Below are 21211 nucleotides of genomic sequence, written 5' to 3'. Positions count from 1 at the left end.
TGAATGCTTTGACATAAACAAATGGTACAAATAACCATTAGGGATTACTACTGGGTGCTTCATCAGCCATGATTTCATTCCTGGACTGGCACAAATTTCTTTATCATTTTGGAGATGTTTGCCACTGCTGATAATTACATAGACTATTTTCTCGTATGGTGAGAAAAATATACATAATTCCTATTCTTTTGTGCCAGTGAAACAAGATAGGGACTATAAATATAATTTCCCCTCTGAGTTAAGAAAAAAACAAAAAATTAAAAAACACTCAGCAACTTCTTTTTTTTTTTTTTTTTTTTCTTTTTAAGGTACTGGGCTTATTTCTTAATTTCTTTGAAGGATGAGTATTTAAATGTTAACCTGGGTGCTAGCTCTCTCAGGGAAAGAAATAGGAAGATGAAACAGAGGAACATTCCTAGAAATGAGTGTGTGACCTATGTGGTCCTTACAGTAAATTATACTAATTCTACATTTATGTTTATGTGTTGTGGTCCTATTAAGCTGAGATAACTTTTCCATTAAGTGGGCAGGTTGATTTCCTGTAGTACCTCCAATTGCTTGAAGAGGTGTATTGTTTTCTTGTGTTTCCATTACAACATGTAGACTAAGAGGGAATCCTCTGTGGTATTTTCACATAGGTTATGAATCTTTTATCTGGCGGTTGTATTTGTATCTGAGGGGTGAATATTAATAGCCTCTTGGCAGCAGAGTGACTTTCTTAAAAAAGGGGTTTCCCTATGTATGGGTGGATTAACCTTTCAAAATATATGTTTCTACTTAAAGCACTCAGTTACTGTTTGATTCAAAGAGTCATAACGACAACCTCGCCACATCTCTGTTAGACCTTGTAGTATGCTTACCTAGATCTGAGAGGGACTTTCAGTAGAGACCATGGTGAGTAACATAACGCGGTGTGCCTTTACTTTCATTTCGCTTGCTTACCAGGGTTTGCTGTATCTTCATTTCTTTTTTAAATGCTTAAAGTTTTCATATTAAAATGGCATGCGTGATTGATGATAAGTTTTGCAATGGCAGTTAAGATATGGTTTCGTGTATTCCATGTGGAAAGTTAGGTGGAACTTCTGAAATGTAATAATGTCAGATGTTCTCCTTTAAAATTTTCATAGCTTTTACCAGTTAGCCCCTTTGTCCACATCACAGAACCAAGCTTTTGAAATGACACATTGAACTCTATGAATGTTATCCTATATCCTTTATTATTTCTAGCAATTCTGTAGCGAGTAACTAAATTTAAGTACTTATATGAATAATTTAACTATGCCTTGTCCTTTTTGTCTCTTATAGGGGCTAACAATCTTGACTGAGGAATAATCAGTGTAGGGAGTCAGGCAGCATGTGTCACTGTAATCTTCATGGTACAATGTAATCATGTTGATGGGAGGCATAATAAAGCTCTCAAAATGTGTACTTCTAAATATAAAGTCACTGGTCTGTTCTATTCAAATAGTCAAATGTTTCAAAGGAAATAGAAAAATAAACCTCCTTGGGTATACTTCAGGTGTAAGCAATCAAACTGACATCCAAGGGAAGTTCATTTTAAAAGTCAGGGGCAAACAAAGGTAGACTGAATGCCTATGATCATAGGGACCATGTTTCATTAACCAAGCAGCATTAAACTTCTGGCTTGACCACGACATTTCTTGCTATGAAATGCTAAGGGACTTCATTCTTAGGAATCACAGGTCATGCCCTGTTGCAGAAACTCCAAAAGCTCTCTTTTTTTTTTTTTAATTTATTTATTTGACAGAGAGAGATCACAAGCAGGCAGAGAGACAGGCAGAGAGAGAGGGAGGGAAGCAGGCTCCCTGCTGAGCAGAGAGCCCGATGTGGGACTCGATCCCAGGACCCTGAGATCATGACCTGAGCCAAAGGCAGCGGCTTAACCCACTGAGCCACCCAGGTGCCCCCAAAAGCTCTCTTTTAAACAGTACAGCGTCCACAAGCCTATCCCTCGTAGCATAAGGCTTGCACAGGACCTTAACAATACGTGTGAGAAGCAAGTATTTGTAGGATGGGCTGATGTGAACTCACTATTTTCAGATATGTTCCCCTCACTTTTTTGAGGCAATTTTTAAAAATCAGAATTGTAATGTATTTTTAAAGACCAGGAAACATATCTTCTCATTTCCCATTTCCTCTTCATTCCCTGTCTCTCTTTCTCTCTCTGCCTCTCTGTCATCCTCTCCGCTTGCTTCTTCTCTCTCTCTCCACTGTCTTCATTTTAATTAGTATATTATCGGCTTCCAGTACCACTTTTCCCATGAAATTCGTGGCCACTGTACCATTTTCCAATTTAAATGTGGTAGATGACACGTGAATGAGGAAGAAATCATAGTTTTTGAACATGGGAAATTTAATATTAAGCTCAGTCCCTCCTGTTAACGGAATGTGAAGCACATAGGCACTGAAGGAATAATACAGGAACTACGTAAGAGAGATAGGCATCCCTATGCCTAGTCAGTCAAGGTCCCTGGCCCTGGACCGTCAGACTCTACTGGGGTTAGGCCTCTTTATTAGGTCAGTGGGGGTCAGGGTGGGGAGGAAAGCAAAGATGCTTACTAAGTTCTCTGTCAGCCGAATATTCCTGCTGAGGATAAAACCTTAGGCCTCGTTTTAATTAACTTTCAAAAAGTGCTCTTTTATGCTCTATTTTTTAACGCTTTACAAACTATCATTTTTTAAACCTAGTGTCCTCATTCAGATTAGATCATGAGGATCCCTCAAAGGAAAATCTGTGAGTCACAGCTGTTCTCCCATCTATTTGGAGTTGGGACTGTTTTGACTTTTCAAATATTGTTTTCATGAAGGATGAAAGACTTGGAATAAAAGAAACGTACTTTACACACATATGTCCTCAAGTCTCAAGAAAGATGCAAAAATTAAAAATGACTTTCTACTGAAATTGCACAGAGCGCTAGTAGAAAACTCCTTTTATTTGAAAACACAGCCAAGATTCAATATCGCCACGGTTTTAAAATTAAAACAACATATGGATGAAAATTATTCTAGTGGTCACAAAGCACAGTTTCAACAAATGGATCCTTGGATTGATCTAAGAAAGTAGAAAACTTGGATGGCCGAGAAATAGTCACAGTGGGGCAGTTGGTACACAGTTAATAGATCATCATGGTAAGTAATCAAAGTTAATTATTCTATGCTTTTGTATAAATTCTGCAAGAAGAAACATATTAGGCAGCATAATTCATAAAATACTTTTGAAGGCAAATTATCCCTTTAACAGTTTTAAATTATATCTTAAATTACAAATATGGTGAAATGTTTCCTTTTGATGTGAATGAATATTGATAAACAGAACATGTTATGTTTTGGTGACTCTAAAATAGATTGTATACTTACAGGTTATATCACTTTAATAGATCTACTTTAATAGATCACCATATTTGCTTTTTCTCCTTCAACTTTAGAGAATGCATCATCAATTTTCACAAATTCTTTCCTAGAAGAAGGCATTCAAAAGTCTTCTGGGAAGATAACTTACATTTTTTGAATTACTAAAGGCAAAACAGCTAGGGGTACTGAATTAAGCCAAAAAGAAAGGTGTTCCCCCTAAACAAAAGAAAAATGCGTGTGCTTCCCTTTTGAATTTTTCTTTTAGAGAGGAACATAAAATACTGGCACAGTATGAAAACTTACATTTGAATTATCATTGAAAAAATGAGCAGAAAGAACTTCAACTTTAAGGTGTTTAATGTAGACAGATTTCATCCTACCTAAATATGTGTCAAAAAAATAAGATGACTTTCTCATTAGAGATTGTCCTGCTGCTCGTCTAAAAACAAGAAAGAGGGCACCTAGGTGGTTCAGTTGGTTGAGTGACTGCCTTCGGCTTGGGTCATGATCCTGGAGTCCCAGGATTGAGTCCCACATAGGGTTCTCTGCTCCGCAGGGAGTCTTCTCCTCCCGCTGACCTTTCTCCTCTCATGCTCTCTCTCTTTCATTCTCTCTCTCTCTCTCTCTCTCTCAAGTAAATAAATAAATAAATAAAATCTTTAAAAAAAATAAGAAAGAAATATCAAAAAACATAAACATTAACAGTAAGATAAGACTAAGGTGAAGACTATATAATTAGTGTGAGAGGATCTTAAATTCCACAGGTAAAAACCTAAGCACGGATTCTGTAGCTGAACTCCAGGGTTCAGGTCTCATCTCAACTTTGGATTACCAACAGAATTCCTTTACTAAAATCCCAGAGCTTAGTTCAACAATTATTAATTAATTCTTATTATAATTAAAGTCTTCCACTTATTTTTGCTAGGGTCATCTTGAGACAGTGTAATTATTTATGTATGTTTGTTAATCTGGAGATAATCACCTGTTAAAATTCCAAGGTTATTTCTTTGTGGTCACTGATATTTAGACTTACTGCAATCGTTTGATTTTTTAATATATTTTTAACTGAAGTAAAATTAACAGTGTTATATAGATTCAGATGTACAATATAATGATTCAACATTTCTATACATAACTCAGTGCTCATCGCTGTAAGTGTACTCTTAATCCCTTTTCTTACAATTGCTTGCTTTTAATAATAACAATATTTTGAAATAGAGTCTCTTATATGGCTTCTATTGTTTAAAAATTTGATGTCGGTCAGAATACATTCACTTAAAGCATATTTTTCGTAAAGCAAACAACACATCCTTATTCTCACATTTTCATGATTATCAGCAGAACAATCAACATCCACAAATAATAACATACATACTAGCATTCATGTTCCATAAAAATCACTTTCTCTGTAGGCTTACAGCGAGTTTTAGACATTAAACAAGATTTAAATTCCGCCATTTTTATTTAGGGTATACTAAATAGTGCATCTGATCATTACTATAGAACCGAATAGGCAACTCTAGGCAAATGTGCTTGTAATTAGAAAGCACTAATTACATTTAATGTAATTAAATTAATTACATTAAATGTTAATTTAATGTAATTAACATCTAACAATTAGATTATCTATCTAATTGTTATCTATCTAACATCTATCTAACATCTAACAATTACATTAACATTGTTAATTACATTAACAATGTTAATGTAATTAACATCTAACAATTAAATGTTAATTTAATGTAATTAACATCTAATTCATTGTGCCAATGAATTAGAAAGGCTTTCAAATCCAATCTCTTATTTAATCCTTATGTTCTTCCCTTTGAAGATAGGAAGTATTATCCTACTTCACAGATGAGGGTATATTGGGGCTCAGAGCTTAAATAATTTGCCAGAAGTCCCAAAGCTTGTTTGACACTAAATCCAATCCTCTCTACAATATACATGTTAAGAAAGGTGAATTCAGGGACGCCTGGGTGGCTCAGTGCGTTAAGCCGCTGCCTTCGGCTCAGATCGTGATCCCAGGGTCCTGGGATGGAGCCCTGCATCGGGCTTCTTGCTCAGCAGGGAGACTTCTCTCTCCGCCTCTGCCTGCCTCTCTGCCTGCTTGTGTGCTGTCTCTCTCTCTCTTCCTCTCTGACAAATAAATAAATAAATAAAATCTTTTTTTTTTTTTTTTTTAAAGATTTATTTATTTATTTATTTGACAGAGAGAGATTACAAGTTGGCAGAGAGGCAGGCAGAGAGAGAGAGGAGGAAGCAGGCTCCCTGCTGAGCAGAGAGCCTGATGCGGGACTCGATCCCAGGACCCTGAGATCATGACCTGAGCCGAAGGCAGCGGCTTAACCCACTGAGCCACCCAGGCGCCCTAAATAAAATCTTTTTAAAAAAAAAAAGAAAGAAAGGTGAATTCATCATTTAGGTAATTCAGTGAAGATCTTCAGTAGAAATCCACATGCCTGGGTGGCTCAGTCGTTAAGCATCTGCCTGCAACTGAGGTCATGATCCCAGGGTTCTGGGATTGAGCCCCGCATCAGGCTCCCTGCTCAGCAGGAAGCCTGCTTCTTTCTTTCCCACTCGCCCTGCTTGTGTTCCCTCTCTAGCTGTGTCTCCTTCTATCAAATAAATAAATAAAATCTTAAAAAAAAAATCCACATTCCAAGAATAGTTCCCAAAGCTAAGCTGGATAAAGACCCAGAGTAAACATATGCTTATCTTGCTGCAGAATGAGGGACTATTATATGGAAAACAAAATCCTCTCTGTAGGGTAAGAATTGGCCTTTGGTTGTATTTTGGTGAATCTCTCAGATGCATGCAGCATGAGTGATACTGCAATGTATATAACCCTAGGATGACCAATTCCATAGCGCCTGTGTAATGGAAGGGCTCTTAGCCATTATAATGTCCAATCTTGGCTCACTTCAGAAATGGTGATAAACACCTTATTCAGGAACAAGCATGTTTAGTGACAGCCCTAGTGACAGAATCTTGGTCTCCTGACTCCTGGTTCAGGAACTTCTCCAGTGTCAGTTTCCAGATGTCAGTCTTCCATATAGAAGTAGTGCAGGTGGCCTGATAGGATTGAGTAATAGAGAATCTGTGATGGCAAAGAATTTTACTTTATTGCTATAAAACAAAAAGACTTCTTAGAAGGAAATAGATGATAAAAGTCCCCTGATTTGACACCTTTCTCAGAAACATGAAATGGAAAAAAACAAAACAAAACAACACAACGGCAGTTCTTTTGGGTATTTCTTTCTTTTGGTTTAGCCAAACTATGTGTAGCCAAAAATCTTTCTTATTCTTAATTTCCTTCAAGCCATTACTGTAAATGAGATTGGTATGTATTTTCCTCTCCTCCAATTTCTTCCACACTGCACTCAAAGGGCCTTAAGTATCTGTTAGATATAGGAATCTTACTTGCTAGAAGATATAAATGAATGAAAACCTAGAACATATGCTTATTTTTATAACATTATCATAGGTTCTTAAAAACCTTGAGTATTGGGGTGCCTGGGTGGCTCAGTGGGTTAAAGTCTCTGCCTTCGGCTCAGGTCACGATCTCAGGGTCCTGGGATCGAGCCCTGCATCCGGCTTTCTGCTCAGCGGGAGCCTGCTTCCCCCTCTCTTTCTGCCTGCCTCTCTACCTACTTGTGACCTCTGTCTGTCAAATAAATAAAATCTTTAAAAAAAAACCAACCTTGAGTATTTGCCTAGTTTTGAATAGAAATTATCTGAAGTATTTTAATTGAATCCTAGCTTTTTGCTTATAAGTTTAGGTTGGTTTTATAATCACCTGAATGTTTTATAGTTTCTGTTTCTAGGCTAAGTGAATTCCTTCTTTTTTTTTTTTCCTTTTTAAAATTTTTTGGGGATATGGTGACTTTGATAGGGATCTGTGGGGCTAAAGTTTCTTGAACATAAAAAATGGTATAAACAATAATTTAGACAAAGCTGAGGTATAATTAGGAAACTATATTCAAGAAAAATTTTACAGTTCTTGGGGCGCCTGGTTAGCTCAGTTGGTTAAGCGTCTGACTCTTGTTTTCGGCTCAGGTCATGATTCAGGGTTGTGAGATCAAGGCCCAAACTGGGCTCTGTCCTCACTGAGTGTGGAGACCGCTTGGGATTTTTTTCTTTCCCTCTGCCCCTCCTCCCTCCTCTCTCTTTCTCTCCTTCTTTCTAAAACAAATAAATCTTTTTAAAAAATGTTACAGTTCCATGTACTACTAACTGCTGGCATAATTCATATTCTTCAATTCATTAACTGAATGTTTGTGGAACATTTAGCACATATATTACAGGCAGTGTACTTGGTACTAGAGATTCCGTTGTGAACAGAACAGGCATAAAATCACAGAATTTACAGTCTAGTGGAGAAGAATGGTCTTTAGTAAGTAATCACTCACACATCAAAATAGGGAAATTACGACTTTAATTGCTACATGAGGAAGGTTCATATAGTTCTAAGAGTATATATTAAAGGAATTTGTATAATATGGGAAGTCAGGAAAGATTTACTTTAAAGAGAAGAACAATCAAAGAAAGAACAACTGCTTCAAAGTTTACAGCAGAAGGGAACATGGCACCTTAAGAAACTGACAAAATTTTCTTGTGGGTGATAGAGAAGAGGCTGAAAAATGCTTCTGGGTCAATGCGGGGGAAGGGAGCATTTTTGGTTATCATAATAATTGGGGGACCATGATGTTAAGCATCTTGCAATACCAGAAGTGTTTCCACACAGTCAACAACCATCATCTCCTACATCCAGTATGTAACCCATCTAAGACATGCAGAGCTCCTTAGCTATTACCAGGACTTTGGTCATTATCATGGGAAACCATTAAGGTGCTTTTATTGTGGGGGTGGAGAAAGGGGAGATGACAAGGTCAGATATATGTTTTCAAAAACAGACAAACAAACAAACAAATAACCTATGCTTACACTGTAAAGAGCAGATAGAAGGGAACCAAGAGAAGGAGGCACAGCAGTTAGGAGGCTATTCCAGTGGCCAGGTAAGAAGGAACACATTGCCAATGGCTTGCAAGCTTTGGAAAAAAACCTATATGCTTGAAGTTATTTCTTACTAGTCAATATAATTGAACATTAAGCATAAAGAAAACTTTCTTTGGCCCTTTAGCTCCCCAGTTCACTACTTGAAGGAGAGCCACACATGGAGGCAATAGCACCCATGCTGCACTTCTGCCCTAAGCGTTAATCCAGTAGTGATCATGTTCACCATCCCATGGTGACAGTAACTATTTGCCAGTGATAGTCATACAATTTCAGAATTCAAGGAATATTAGATATAATCCCATCGGGCCTTGGTCCTGCAGAAGAGGACTGAAACCTAGAGAAAATAATTGTTATCCTTAAGATTTCATATCTAGGTAATTTAGGAATTGGGACAAGAGGAAAAAAGTGTCTAATGTGATGTGCTTTTTTCCCCACATTTCTTTCTTACTAATATAACAAGGAACTCAAAACTGTTAGCATTATTATCTGCATATTGGCATCAAATAAGCTCATGCTTTGGAAGGGACAAAAGGTTATGAAAAATACACTCAGTAATTATGGAAAGTAAATAGGGAGGAATTTTTTTAGAGAGAATTGTGTTTTGTTTGTTTACTTTGTTGTTTTTGAAAAAATGGAATTTTAAAACCTTTAGGCAGGGCATTCATTAACTGGTTCTTCACAGGTCCTACCGCCGAGCCCCACCAATGTATGTTAGTTTCCTGACCCTGCAGGGTTTTCCCACTCCTGACTGAAACTATTGCTCTTTTTCTATCCTCCACTTAACCAACTCAGCATGGATTAACCATGCTGACCATTCTCTTTGTAAAACACACAGACTGGCACTCAAGGCACGCTGAATGCTTACAGCTGAGGGCATTCACTTATTTCTGTTTCAAAGTTGAGTGGGACGTTACACCAAGAGTCAGCCTTTATTGTTCCCCTGAGTATTTATGACAATCTTATTTTTCCTCCAATTACACACTTTAGATACAATTTATATAAGGTGATGACACAGGAGTACAAAAAAGATAAAAGAATTGCTGTTTCTAAACAAGCTCATTTGAGTACCTTGGAAACATCCAGTAACCGTGAGCTGCTAAATTTAAACTGGATGTGGGTGAGGCAAATATAAAAGATTGAACAAATATTATAAAGATCTAAAAGCATTATTTTCAGATAGCTTCGTAAATGTCTTAAAATTCTAGTTCCCTTGTAAAAAAAAAAAAAAAAAAAAAAAAAAAAAAAAAAAAAAAAACCACAATTAGAATTCACAGAGGATTTGTTGGGGGCCAGAAAGCCCATGTGGATTACCCTCAGTAGACTCCTCCTTGGAAAAGAGAGATTGCCAATTGGTGTGCACCTGGGTATTTTAAAATAGGATAAATTAATATGATACTAATATATTATTCTTCATGATTCCCAGCCTTAAATAGTTTTTTGATCAACTCACTATATATAGGTCTCTTATGTGAATGATATGAAAGCTTTTTTATGTATTAGACACTAAAACATCACTTCTAAAAAAAATCAATAAAATTACATTTATATGTAAGTATAAGTATGTATGCCTTTATGTGTAAGGCATGTGGTTTTATAACATATTTATTTTTATCATATATATAGAGATATAAGAATAGTAATTTTCATGATGTTTTTAGTACTTACCTAGAACATTCCATCCTTAATGTATTGAATCTGGCTCACATTCGATTTTAGTACAGGTGGATACTGGAATGAAACAGACTTTCTAGGTGAGAATTACAGGTTCTAAATTATATGTCCCAGAGGAAAGAGCACTATATACAGATAAAAACTCCTTGTCAGCTTCAAGGTTTTTCTCTCTTAAGTGGAGCTCTCAGGCCTTTGATTCCACATATGTTTTGATACATTCCAATGCTATAGCATAGGCTTGACCAACACAAAAACTTATACGATGGTGGAAGAATTCTTTGGTAATTTTTAACATGACATTTTCAAGGTCTATAAAACAGATTCTTGCAGAGTTGACTATGACCTCTAATACTCACATCCTAGTCCTTGAATCTAACTTTAGAAATCCAAGTGTATTAAAAGCTGTCACCACAAATGGCAAAAAGCTCATAAAACTTGGTTTACTTCCCAAAGTAAGTTTATCCTCTAAAGTTGTGTTATTTTGGAACTGTGGATTGTGTAAACTTCTGCTTAAACAATCAAACAGCTTACGATCTTCACTGATTTACTGAAATCCATCCAAGAATCCAGGACATCTTTTGGTTAAGTTAAACAGAAAGCAACAGCTGCTTCTTGAGCAGGGGGGGAAAAAAATCCCTCCTTAAAAAGAGGAGTAAGGGAGGGGGAGAAGAAGAGGAAAAAGAAAGTAACCAAATGATGGAAACAGAAATGTGTTTGCTTTTACCTTAGAGGGTGCTGTCAGCCAGTCAGGTACTCTAACATCTATGGTTTTAATTGCAAATCTTTTGGTTAAGATTTGAATCCTAAATCTTAAAATTAAGAAGGGTGAAGTACACTATCTTCCCTTTATCTTTCTACTGTTTGGTATTCAAGTACAATTTGCCATAATGAAAATCCACCACGTTCTGTGTTAACTTGGTTGTCCCATTCTGTTTCAAATACTTAAAATGGTTAGCAAGATAAAAGGTTTGAATTACATATTTTATAAAACATCAATGAACCATAATCCAAGGTAAATGCAATGTACTGCTGGAATTGGCAGTTCTTACTCAATGTCTGCTAGTTTGTTGTAGCAGCCTTGTTCCTACATATTTTCATGTCTCCACACTAGCCAATAAAAATTTTGGAAATCCATTCCCTCCCTTTTAGACTGATTTTGTGCTTTTGCTCAGTGAAGAACTATTGAAGAGAGAACTTGAGGAGAATTCCTTATGTTACAGTTTCATGTCACCCTGAACTGTAATTAGTAAGATAAAGTTCAGAAGCACACGAATATTTGCTCAGTCTTAAGACACTTCTGAATTTGTTCATTTTCTCTGTGATTAAAACAAATGAGGCACTGGTATTAAGAAGCGCCCTGGGTCCTTAGGGTTGGCTTGTTTTATTTGTTTTCACCTGAAAGAAAAGTCTTTCAACTGCCAAGTGTCCTTTACTAATTGTCTTCTTTGTCGCCATTCCATTGGAAAAATATCTCTATCAATAAAAAAGGATAAATATTAGAAGTTATAATATTGGCTTTTGGCTATTGGCTATTGGCTTTTCTGATTATCACTACTCGGTATTTTGACTTCTATACAGAATAATAACAAGTATAAAATCTCAGCATATGAAAAGGCTATTTAGAAAGGAAATACAATGTTCAGTAAAATAATACCTTATGATATCAGTCTTGTGTGTTTCCACTGCCTCAGAGGTTTTATCTGTGCATCTTAAACTGTAAAATTCTAAGTCTGGAAATTTCCCTCTCCACATGCTGTTTTGGGGTTGTTTACTTAATTCAATTGATACAAAGTCCTTACCTAAGAAATATACTTTTATGAGTTTTGGGAAGCACTTGGCTCAGTCAGTTAAGTGTTCAGCTCTTGATTTCAGCTCAGGTCATGATCTCGGGGGTTCCTGGGATCAAGCCCTGACTCAGGCTCTGTGATGAGCGTGGAGCCTGCTTAAGATTCTCTCCCTCCTTCTCTCTCTACCTATCCCCATGCTCAAGCACACGTGCTCTGTCTCTCTGAAAAAAAAAAAAAAAGAAAAAGAAAAAGAATGATGTATACTTTTATGAGTTTCATTCATAATGTAAAATTTTTGTATGTTACTTTTAAAATATTTTACTATTAAAATGATATCTTCCCCTTATTTCAAACTTGAAATTTTGTCTGTATCATGTTTGAATATTAAAAAAAAAAAAAAAAACAGTAGAAAACCACGGATTATGAGTTCAATTGGCTTGACATCTAATCCTAGATCAGCCATTTTTTAGCCAAATCACTTGTCCTCTTCTAGCTTCTGGTTTTTTCTCTTGTAAGATGATGGTGCCAAAATACTCAGAGTATTCTCCAAGGTCTCAATCCCATGATTCTCTCACATTCCAGGACTCCATGTGTCATTTCAGATCTTTTGTGATATTATCACTATTTTAAAAGTAGCTTTAAGGATAATGAAGGCATTGAAGACATTTTTTAAAACTTTTCTACAAATTTATGTGAATTAATTAAATACATTTTTAAAAAGTCTTTCAGAAATTACAGCATAAGCACTTACTGCAAGTTAGTTTGTCAGGTAGCACCTCATTTGCCTGCCTTTTCAATGCATTTGCAGAACTGTGTAATAATTCCAGAGTGCCATATAAAGAAACTGGGCACTTTTGCAATACTCCATAATTAAAAGATAGCTGTACTAGTTGGTGGTCCAATTCCTACAACAGTCCTGAAAGGCATTTGCTTTCATCTACTAACTGGCTACCATGGTGGTAACAGATGACTTTTAAACAGCTGTCACAAGCTGAAAACAAAACAAAATAAAAAAGCCACCCTCCCACACTATGTACAGACAGCTTGCCAATAGCTGAAACAAATCTTAAGATCATTTTAACAAACAACCTCTCCTCCCTTTTTTTTTTTTCTTTTGGTTATTGTTACAATTAAATAGAAACTCATAAAACTCAGACAAGCTGGTTTCATGTTTCTTGCAGACCTGAACTGCCTACATTTTCTAATGGGATCACAGCAATTAGTGGTTTCCAGATGCATTTAAAATGTGTTAAGTGCCTGCAGGAATTGGCTTTTAACACACACACACACGTCTTCAAATGCTTCAATCTCAAGAATCTACTATAAGCCCCACGAGGTACTATGAAGTCTATATAATGTTTGAACAAAGTTGGGTGCTTACACTGCAATTAATAGGAAAAAAATGGGAAATCTCAAAAATTCTGTGTCCTACATACAGTTTTCTTTTTACTTCCTTCTTCTCTTTTAATGGTCACATCACCAGTTCCCTTATTATCCGAAAATCATAGAAATAATTACCAACTTTCATTAGAGAAAAATCTAGAATGAATGGTGTTCTGAGAAGAAAGTTCTTGGTGTCCTTGGGTCATTAGGACTTCTGGAAAACTCATTCCTGGACTGTGGCTAATTGAACTACAAACATGTCAGTCTGACAATTTTAACAATTTATGACTCGTCCGTTGAAATGTCCAGCTTTCTTTTACTTGCTCCTGGACAATTTCTCCCTGTCATGAGACTCTTCTACAACCGAAAGACTGAGTCTTTATGTTTATACCTAGTGTTTTACCTTTGGTTGAAACTAGGCAGAAGGCGACTTTGTGGTCTGTTTTCTCATAACTGGCAGTGCTGAAAATAAGACATGAGAATAAAAACATGGCTTTTGATGAAAAATGTATTTAACAGGTGGTTTTCTTCTCTAGTCACTGACATGGTTACCTTCCCTTGAGACCCATCCAAGCCTCACGTCCTTCATATTTTTTTTTCTTTTAGATTCCATGTGGACGACACATAAACAAAAATGAGAAACACGAAGAGAAACTGGTAATGTTCACCAATCAGCTGGAGGATTCTGAAAGGTAATATGACATTTGATTTAGAGGATATATGCCTATAATAATAATGTTCTAACTGAGCACTTCTGCCGTCAGACACAGTTGATGAGTCCACCAAAAGTGGATGAGAACCTAACCGGATCAAACCACATAGGGTAGATAAGAAAAAGAGGGGGGATAACAATGTGGATTACTTGAATATATTTTCTTTCGTTGCTCTCTCGGGGGCAAGAATCTATAGTAGGTCATGGAGGTTTTTGTTTATTTTTTTAAGTATTTGGTAAATTTACCATGGCAAGTTTGGACCTTAAGATAATTTCTCTTGAATAGTAGAAATTAGCTCCTAGAAAACAACTCTAGTTCATTAATAACATGAAGTGATCGTGATATCTTCTCTCCTGAGTTATTAAATCTTTAGCTGAGGGATAGGGTGAGAAATTTACTACACCAAAAATTCCCATCCTCGGGCACTTTCCATATTCTCTCAACCCTTTATAGATTTTCTCAAGCTTTCTATTCATTGACCCACATAGATTTTTCTTTGACTTTTTATATGGCACCGTTTAGGTGCAAGATATTTTGCTTGCTACTTGCAGAAGATGAGTCAGATACTGACCCTATCATCTAGCTTACTTGCTGTCCAGAAGTGAAAAACCAGACACATACCTCAGTATATTATACCTTCAGCATTTGCCTCATAAGTAAGGCCTATATACACTTCTCTGAGAAATCAGAGGAAGGTGAGAATCCTAGTTGTGGCCATAAAAAGATGCCAGAAGAAGGAGTTGTCTGGCCTGACTTCTAGCAAAAGAAGATGGGAAAAAAGATGAAAAAGTGAAGGAAGAAGTGTTTCAGGCTCAAGGCAGAATGTGTACAAAAATGTCCTCACAGGAAAATGAGGACTTGTGTAGGGACCAGTAAGCAGTTCATTCTGGCTTCCACATCTGGCATGTAATACAAAACACATCTTGAGTGAGAGACTAAATAGCCGGCAACTTATTCTGTAGAGCAGTGTTTCTCTGTCTATAAAGACAAAACTTCTTTCAAGTTAAAGTTAAAGAAATAATAAAACTCAGGTTCATAAGCCGGTGTTTCTCAAATTAGTGTTCTCATAACCTGTAGGTCTGGAGACACATGTTCAGGGTTCTTGGTCTGTGAAAAGCTACTCAAGAAGAGAGGTCCATATGTACTTCCAGTATGGGAATCATGACCCCATATGAGGGGAGGGAATTTTGAACAGGGCATTGACAATAGGGTAATCTGGCAACAGTGCTTACAATTGGCAAGGAGGATGATTAGAAGCTTGAATAAATATGGAAATGTCAATTCCTCCCATTCCTCTCAACCAGTGTCTATAACAAGCATGTTAGTCTTCAACTGTATAAGTTTAGCATCTTAATTTGTACTACTCTTTGTTATTCTATAACTGTGCTGTGTGTATCAGTCTTCTTTCCCTGATAAGATTTAATCTATCTCAAGAGAAAGAACTCAACATACAGCCCAACAGTATAACCCACCGTAGGTCCACAATAAGCACTGATCTATTTCATATAGAATTTTATCAAATGTAAGTAAAATACAAAATGTACATCACAGAAGTACTCTGGGGATTAACCAATTATACTGACAACTCTAAGATACTATAGATATTACAGAAGCATAGAATACAACCTACAATGTTGAGTGATTTCTAGGAAAGCTGATACCTTACTCTCCTTTGATAGAAGAGGTCCATGTTTGCCATATTTTACCAATTTAAAAGAGAAAGAAGAAAAGTGAGGAAAAGAAAGAAAGAAGGAGGGGAAAGAGACGGAAAGAAGGCAGTCAAATCCATTGTTCTTGTGTTTTGAAGATATGTATATCCTTAGCATTTTCTGTATATCCACTCTGAAGAGGTAGGGATTAACCTCCTCCCCTCCCCCCACACCATTGTCTTCATGTGGAGAATTAGAAGGACTCCATGGGTTCCTGGGTCTTACTCTGTTGCCTCCTCCTGCAATATACAGGCATGTTGAGATTCTCTCCATTTACTAATGATGAAAATTACGCAGAATTTAGTAGTAACGTATTTCTTTCTCAGTAGTAAAAAAAAAAAAAAAATGTGTATTTCTGAGAGAAAGGGGGTGTAGGTCTTTAACAATAATTTGAAATGTTCAAGAGATAGTTTTCAGGTTAACCTTTCAAGGTGTATATGACTCAGGGTCCAGAAGAAGTGTGAATGGATGAGGCAGATACTGCAGGCTGCATCTCTGTCTCAGGGGAGGTGAGAAGGAAAGAAGGAAAAAGGGAGATGAGAAGCAACAGGGCAGCAACGGCAGTGCAAATGCTGAGTCATCGTTCCCTTCTGCTTTCCTAACTGGACTCCCTTCTAATTGAACTGTTTTAGGCTCTCCAGGGGTAAAATTTGCCATCTCTTCAAGTACTACATGGTGATACTATGGATGTCATATCAAACTTCTTTGCAAAGTAGAAGTAAATAGTAGAGGTTTTTATGGATCCCAGGGAAGGATTATCAAAGTAAATACAGTATTTTATAGTTTTTTATCTCCCTTTAATAGGATCTCAAAGCATCTTTGTGTTGGAGTACTCTCATAATGCTAGCTCCTCATCTTAATTTTTCTAAGGTAAATGTTTGTCTGTCTTAAAGTTTATTTTAAGAAATGTGAGTATTTTTAAAATGAATTATGTGTTCAGAAAGTTATAACTTAGCAAGGAAAACTACTATGATTCATTATAGCCTCATGTAGGGGTAATCTCAGAAGGATAAAATGAATGTTAAATTCTCATGAATTGCCTCTTTTACCTGATATTAAACTTATTCATGATGGCACTCTTTCAGCCTATTATTAAACATGATTGAATACAATCTCAGTCTTTCATTGCCTTCCCAGCACGATGTACAGGTTTTAGATGCACTTAAGGAGCTTCTGTGAAGTTCAGAGAACTCAAATGCCATTATGCAAAACATTGGTGTACTTTAAGAAAATAAAGCAAAGAGACTCAATTATTACTAAATTTGTGGTTTGGGGGGAAATGTAACTAGCCAGTCTGTTAGCTTTTCGATTAAAAAAAAACAAATAACCCCAAAAAAATAATAAAAATAAAAATAAAGCAATAGTTGCTGGGGTTTGGGGTCTTTTTTTTGTTTTGTTCTGTTTTGTTTTTTAACCATATGAGTAGTATACTCCCCTCCAGATGCAGTATTTGGCAGCCAAACAGCTGCTGGCTATTAAGTGTCCCTTAAAACTCCATTTTTTGCTCATAAAGGGAAGAGAAGTACAGGGACATTTATGGGCTGACAGGCAGATGTTTTTGTTAGAGCAAGACTGTGTATTTGGTAAGAGAAAGCTAAAGTGATCTCTTTCATGATATCATCAGCATTTTTACAATTCTTTTGGCTTCTTTGTTTTTAACTTCCTTCTTACCTGACCCTGAATTAAACTATTTTGGAAAGGTAGAACAAAAGACCGCTTGTACAGTTGCTGTCCACATTGAAGAGAGGTTAGTGGTACCATCTACTTTCTCAGAGAGACATAAACTATTTTCTGTCCCCTCAGATTGTTTCATCAGGTAGAAGAGAAATGATTTTGAAGTGTTGAGTATTTTTAATGACTCACAGAACATCACAGGTCATCATGATTTTTTTTCTCATAAATTTTGCTAATTCTTAGTCATGCTTTAAGTAGTTTCAATATTAAAGTTCATGAAACAAATTTGTCAGTTTTTCATAAATTATAGATATTCAAACTAGTAAACATCAAAGTCATATTGGATTTCTGGACAGTATCTCAATTATGTGTTTATGTGTAACATTAAATAAAACTAATTTTTTATTAGATGTATAAATTCACAGAGATTTAAGACAAGGGGCTTTTGGAAAACTTGTGTTTTCAGCCAGACTCTATAAAGCACATTTAGGAAAAGCTTCTTCCATGTAAACAACCCCCACGGGATGAAAACAGACTTTTCATTTTCTGAGGCCTCGCTTTCACAGAATCCCTAAACAGATATACATAGTATGTCTTCTGTTCTGTTTTTGACACTTTATGCCTGCATAAACTCTTTGATTCAATGCAACAAGCACTTGAGAAATTCCTACTATGTGCTAAGAAGTGCTGGGGAGATGCTGGTGGAAAGAACACCAAATTAGAATTCCCCAAAGAATCTCCTGAGTGAAATAAGTCAAGCAGAGAAAGTCAATTATCACATGGCTTCACTTACTTGTGGAGCATAAGAAATAACATAGAGGGCATTGGGAGAAGAACAGGAGAAGGGAGTTGGGGGTAACACAGAGGGCATTGGGAGAAGAACAGGAGAAGGGAGTTGGGGGAAATCGGAGGGCGAGACAAACCACGAGAGACTGTGGACTCTGAGAAACAAATTGAGGGTTTGGGAGTGGAGGGAGTGGGGGGTTGGGTGAACCTGGTGGTGGGTATTAAGGAGGGCACAATTGCATGGAGCACTGGGTGTGGTGCATAAACAATGAATTTTGGAACACTGAGAAAAAAGTTAAATTAGATTTTAAAAAAAAAGAATCTACTTATCAGTTATCTGAGAAGGACGGCTTCTGCCTCTCAGCATGAAATTTGTGTATTCAGAGGCTGTCTCTGCCAGCTTTTACCTCAACAGAAATGTCTCTGATATTAACTGTGGAGGGACAGAGCTTGCTGAGCAGGTCACAAATAACATGCAGTTAGCTGAATGAGCTGTATATTAGTCTTCTTTTTCTGTGTGTGCCAACTCTTCGAGTTGCCTTTTTTGCTAAAGGCTTCAGAATTTAAGCTCAAGGCATCTCCTCCAATGTGCTAATTAAATCCACAGATCCTTCTAAGGTGGTACAGTCAGTTTCCATGGATCAAACTTGACACAGTTTGAGCTGTATAACATGATGGAAGATACTGCATTAGCAAAACTCTGGTTTTCAGGGCAATTTGGAAATAACAAATTCACGACTCTCTTTGTGCTGTTTGGACAGGAAGTCACGTAAATATACTATGTGATGAAATAATGAAAAAAATAAAGGAACTCAAATTTGGAAAATTTACTTTATGTTGGTTCTCTCTTATTCTTTAATATAAATTGAAAACCTAAATGCCCTCAGCAAATCAGGTTTTTTCAACCTCTGGTAGGTTTCTACTTTGAAAACTCTCTCTGTCTGTTCAAACATAGGTTTACTTTAGAGAGTAGACAAGTTATGAGCAGAATTTGATATAAATTTTTATTCCCCACTTTTAGTCATTTATATCATTTACTAATTTTTATTTTGATACAGTAGCCTGGCTGTCGCTTTATATTCGGAATATACTGCTCTGTTAGGATTGCAATTACTTACTTCACACATCACCTCATTTTCCAAGGCAACTAGACTAGAGATTTCACATCCAGAAAATATTTCTAAGATAGGGACATCTGCTTTTCAAAACAATTACTTCCATTGCTTTAACCATATAAGTTCCATTATTCTCTTTATATTACCAGATCAGTGTTTTCCGTTGTTGTAGAAAATACCAGCACATTAAAAAACAAAATAAAACATATTTTTTAAAGATTTATTTATTTATTTGAGATGGGGAGGGGCAGAGGGAGAAAGCGAGAGAAAGAATCCTCAAACAGACCCCCTACTGAGTGTGGAGCCCTACTCAGGGCTTGATCCCAGGTCCCTGAGATCTGAGCCAAAAAATCAAGAGCCGGCTGCTTAACCCACTGAGCAACCCAGGTGCCCCAAAATAAAACTTATTTTAAGATTGAAACCATTTGGCTTGCTTTGCCTTTAAAAAAAATGTTTCATTTTACTTTTTACCATATCACCTTTTATATTAGAACACAAGCAAGAAAGGAAACATAAATATTAGCAGCAAAACTTAAGTTTCACAGCCTATCCTGTCATTATTAATACTTGAAATACTGGAATACGACACTGTTGGGGTGCTATTATTCATAATCAGACTTAAATCTGTTTACTATTTTACACAGCTTGGAAAGTCTTTTCACATCTATATCTAAATTTGGAGTAGGCTAAAAGGGTACATGGAAAAGTAAGCTTTGGTGTGTGATTCTTGGTTTCTTCCAGTGGTTTCCATATCTTATCTGATGAATGGTTAGTTGCTTTGTATAGGAAAAGAGCTGATCACAATGTATAGCACATGGTACGTGCCCTGAAAACATTTGCAAAATGAGGGGATACAGTGGAGATTGATTTAGCCTGCAAGGTTGCTCTACTCTTATGCTAAGAAGAAGCATTTTCTGGTCATTACAAATTAACCTGCCACCATGCCATCTTCTTATCCTCCTTGTCTTTCTCTTTCTTTTTGAAGTTAGTTTTTGTTTTCTAATTACAACATTAAAACATTAGCTCTAAGTCAGTTCTTTCTGTGTATGGCAACTTTCAGAGTTCCTGTATTTATGCAAAACGTCTTCATGTTTAAAATACAGATGGAAAAAGAAAAAAAGAAAAGAAAAATTAGGTTTAAACCCACTATCCCAAATAGCTACTGATAGAATTTTACAGATGTCTCTCTGTCTTTCCATTTTTTTCTTTTAAAAATAGGACCAAAGGGGTGCCTAAACTCAGTGGGTTAAGCCTCTGCCTTCGGCTCAGGTCATGATCTCAGGATCCTGGGATTGAGCCCCAGATTGGGCTCTCTGCTCAGCAGGGAGCCTGCTTCTCCCTCTCTCTTTGCCTGCTGCTCTGCCTACTTGTGGTCTCTCTCTCTCTGTCAAACAAATAAATAAAATTAAAAAAAAAAAAAAAGGACCATAGCCAAATGTTGTTTTGAAACTCTTTTTAGTAGGTGTATTATAAATATTTTCCCAAGTAAATATTTATCTCAATATATCTAGTTATATAATGTTTCAATATTTATTTATTTATTTATTCTCTGTTTGAGACATTAGATTGAACTCAGTCTTTTACTATCAGGAAAAAAAAATGCTACAACAAGTACATTTGTATTTAAAATTTTTGTGTACATTCACTTTTGGTTTTTTGAGTAAATTCCTTTTTTTTTTTCTTTTTTTTTTGGAGAGAGAGAGCAGAGGGAGGGACAGAGGGAGAGAGAATCTCAAGCAGACCTCCTGCTGAGCCCCAACCTGGGGCTTGATCTCAAGGTCTTTGGGATCATAATCTGAGCCAAATAAATCGAGAGTCTGAGGCTTAATTGATTGAGCCACCCAGGCACTCCTTTGGGTACTTAACCTAAAAATCCTAAAAGTGGATTATTGACTGAAAATTTAGAAAAACTTAAGGCTTTTGATATGTGCTGCACAATTCTCTCAAGAAAAATAACACACACCAGTTTACCTTCTCTGCAG

At 36.4% G+C, this 21211-nt stretch overlaps 1 protein-coding gene across 2 annotated transcripts in view; it reads left to right on the top strand.

The window, feature by feature from the left end:
- Positions 1-805: 805 nt before the first annotated feature.
- Positions 806-21211, top strand: part of TNIP3 (TNFAIP3 interacting protein 3) — a 99338-nt gene continuing 78932 nt past the window's right edge. For both annotated transcript variants that reach the window (XM_032333310.1, XM_032333309.1), the window contains exons 1-2: positions 806-894; positions 13839-13924. In XM_032333310.1, the coding sequence (XP_032189201.1) occupies positions 892-894; positions 13839-13924 (89 nt within the window). In that variant the 5' untranslated portion in view covers positions 806-891. The remainder of the gene's footprint in view (positions 895-13838; positions 13925-21211) is intronic.

This window comes from Mustela erminea, chromosome 2 (genome assembly GCF_009829155.1).
Source record: "Mustela erminea isolate mMusErm1 chromosome 2, mMusErm1.Pri, whole genome shotgun sequence".
In the NCBI taxonomy this organism is placed as follows: Eukaryota; Metazoa; Chordata; class Mammalia; order Carnivora; family Mustelidae; genus Mustela; species Mustela erminea.
This window is presented reverse-complemented; position numbering and strand designations above follow the sequence as displayed.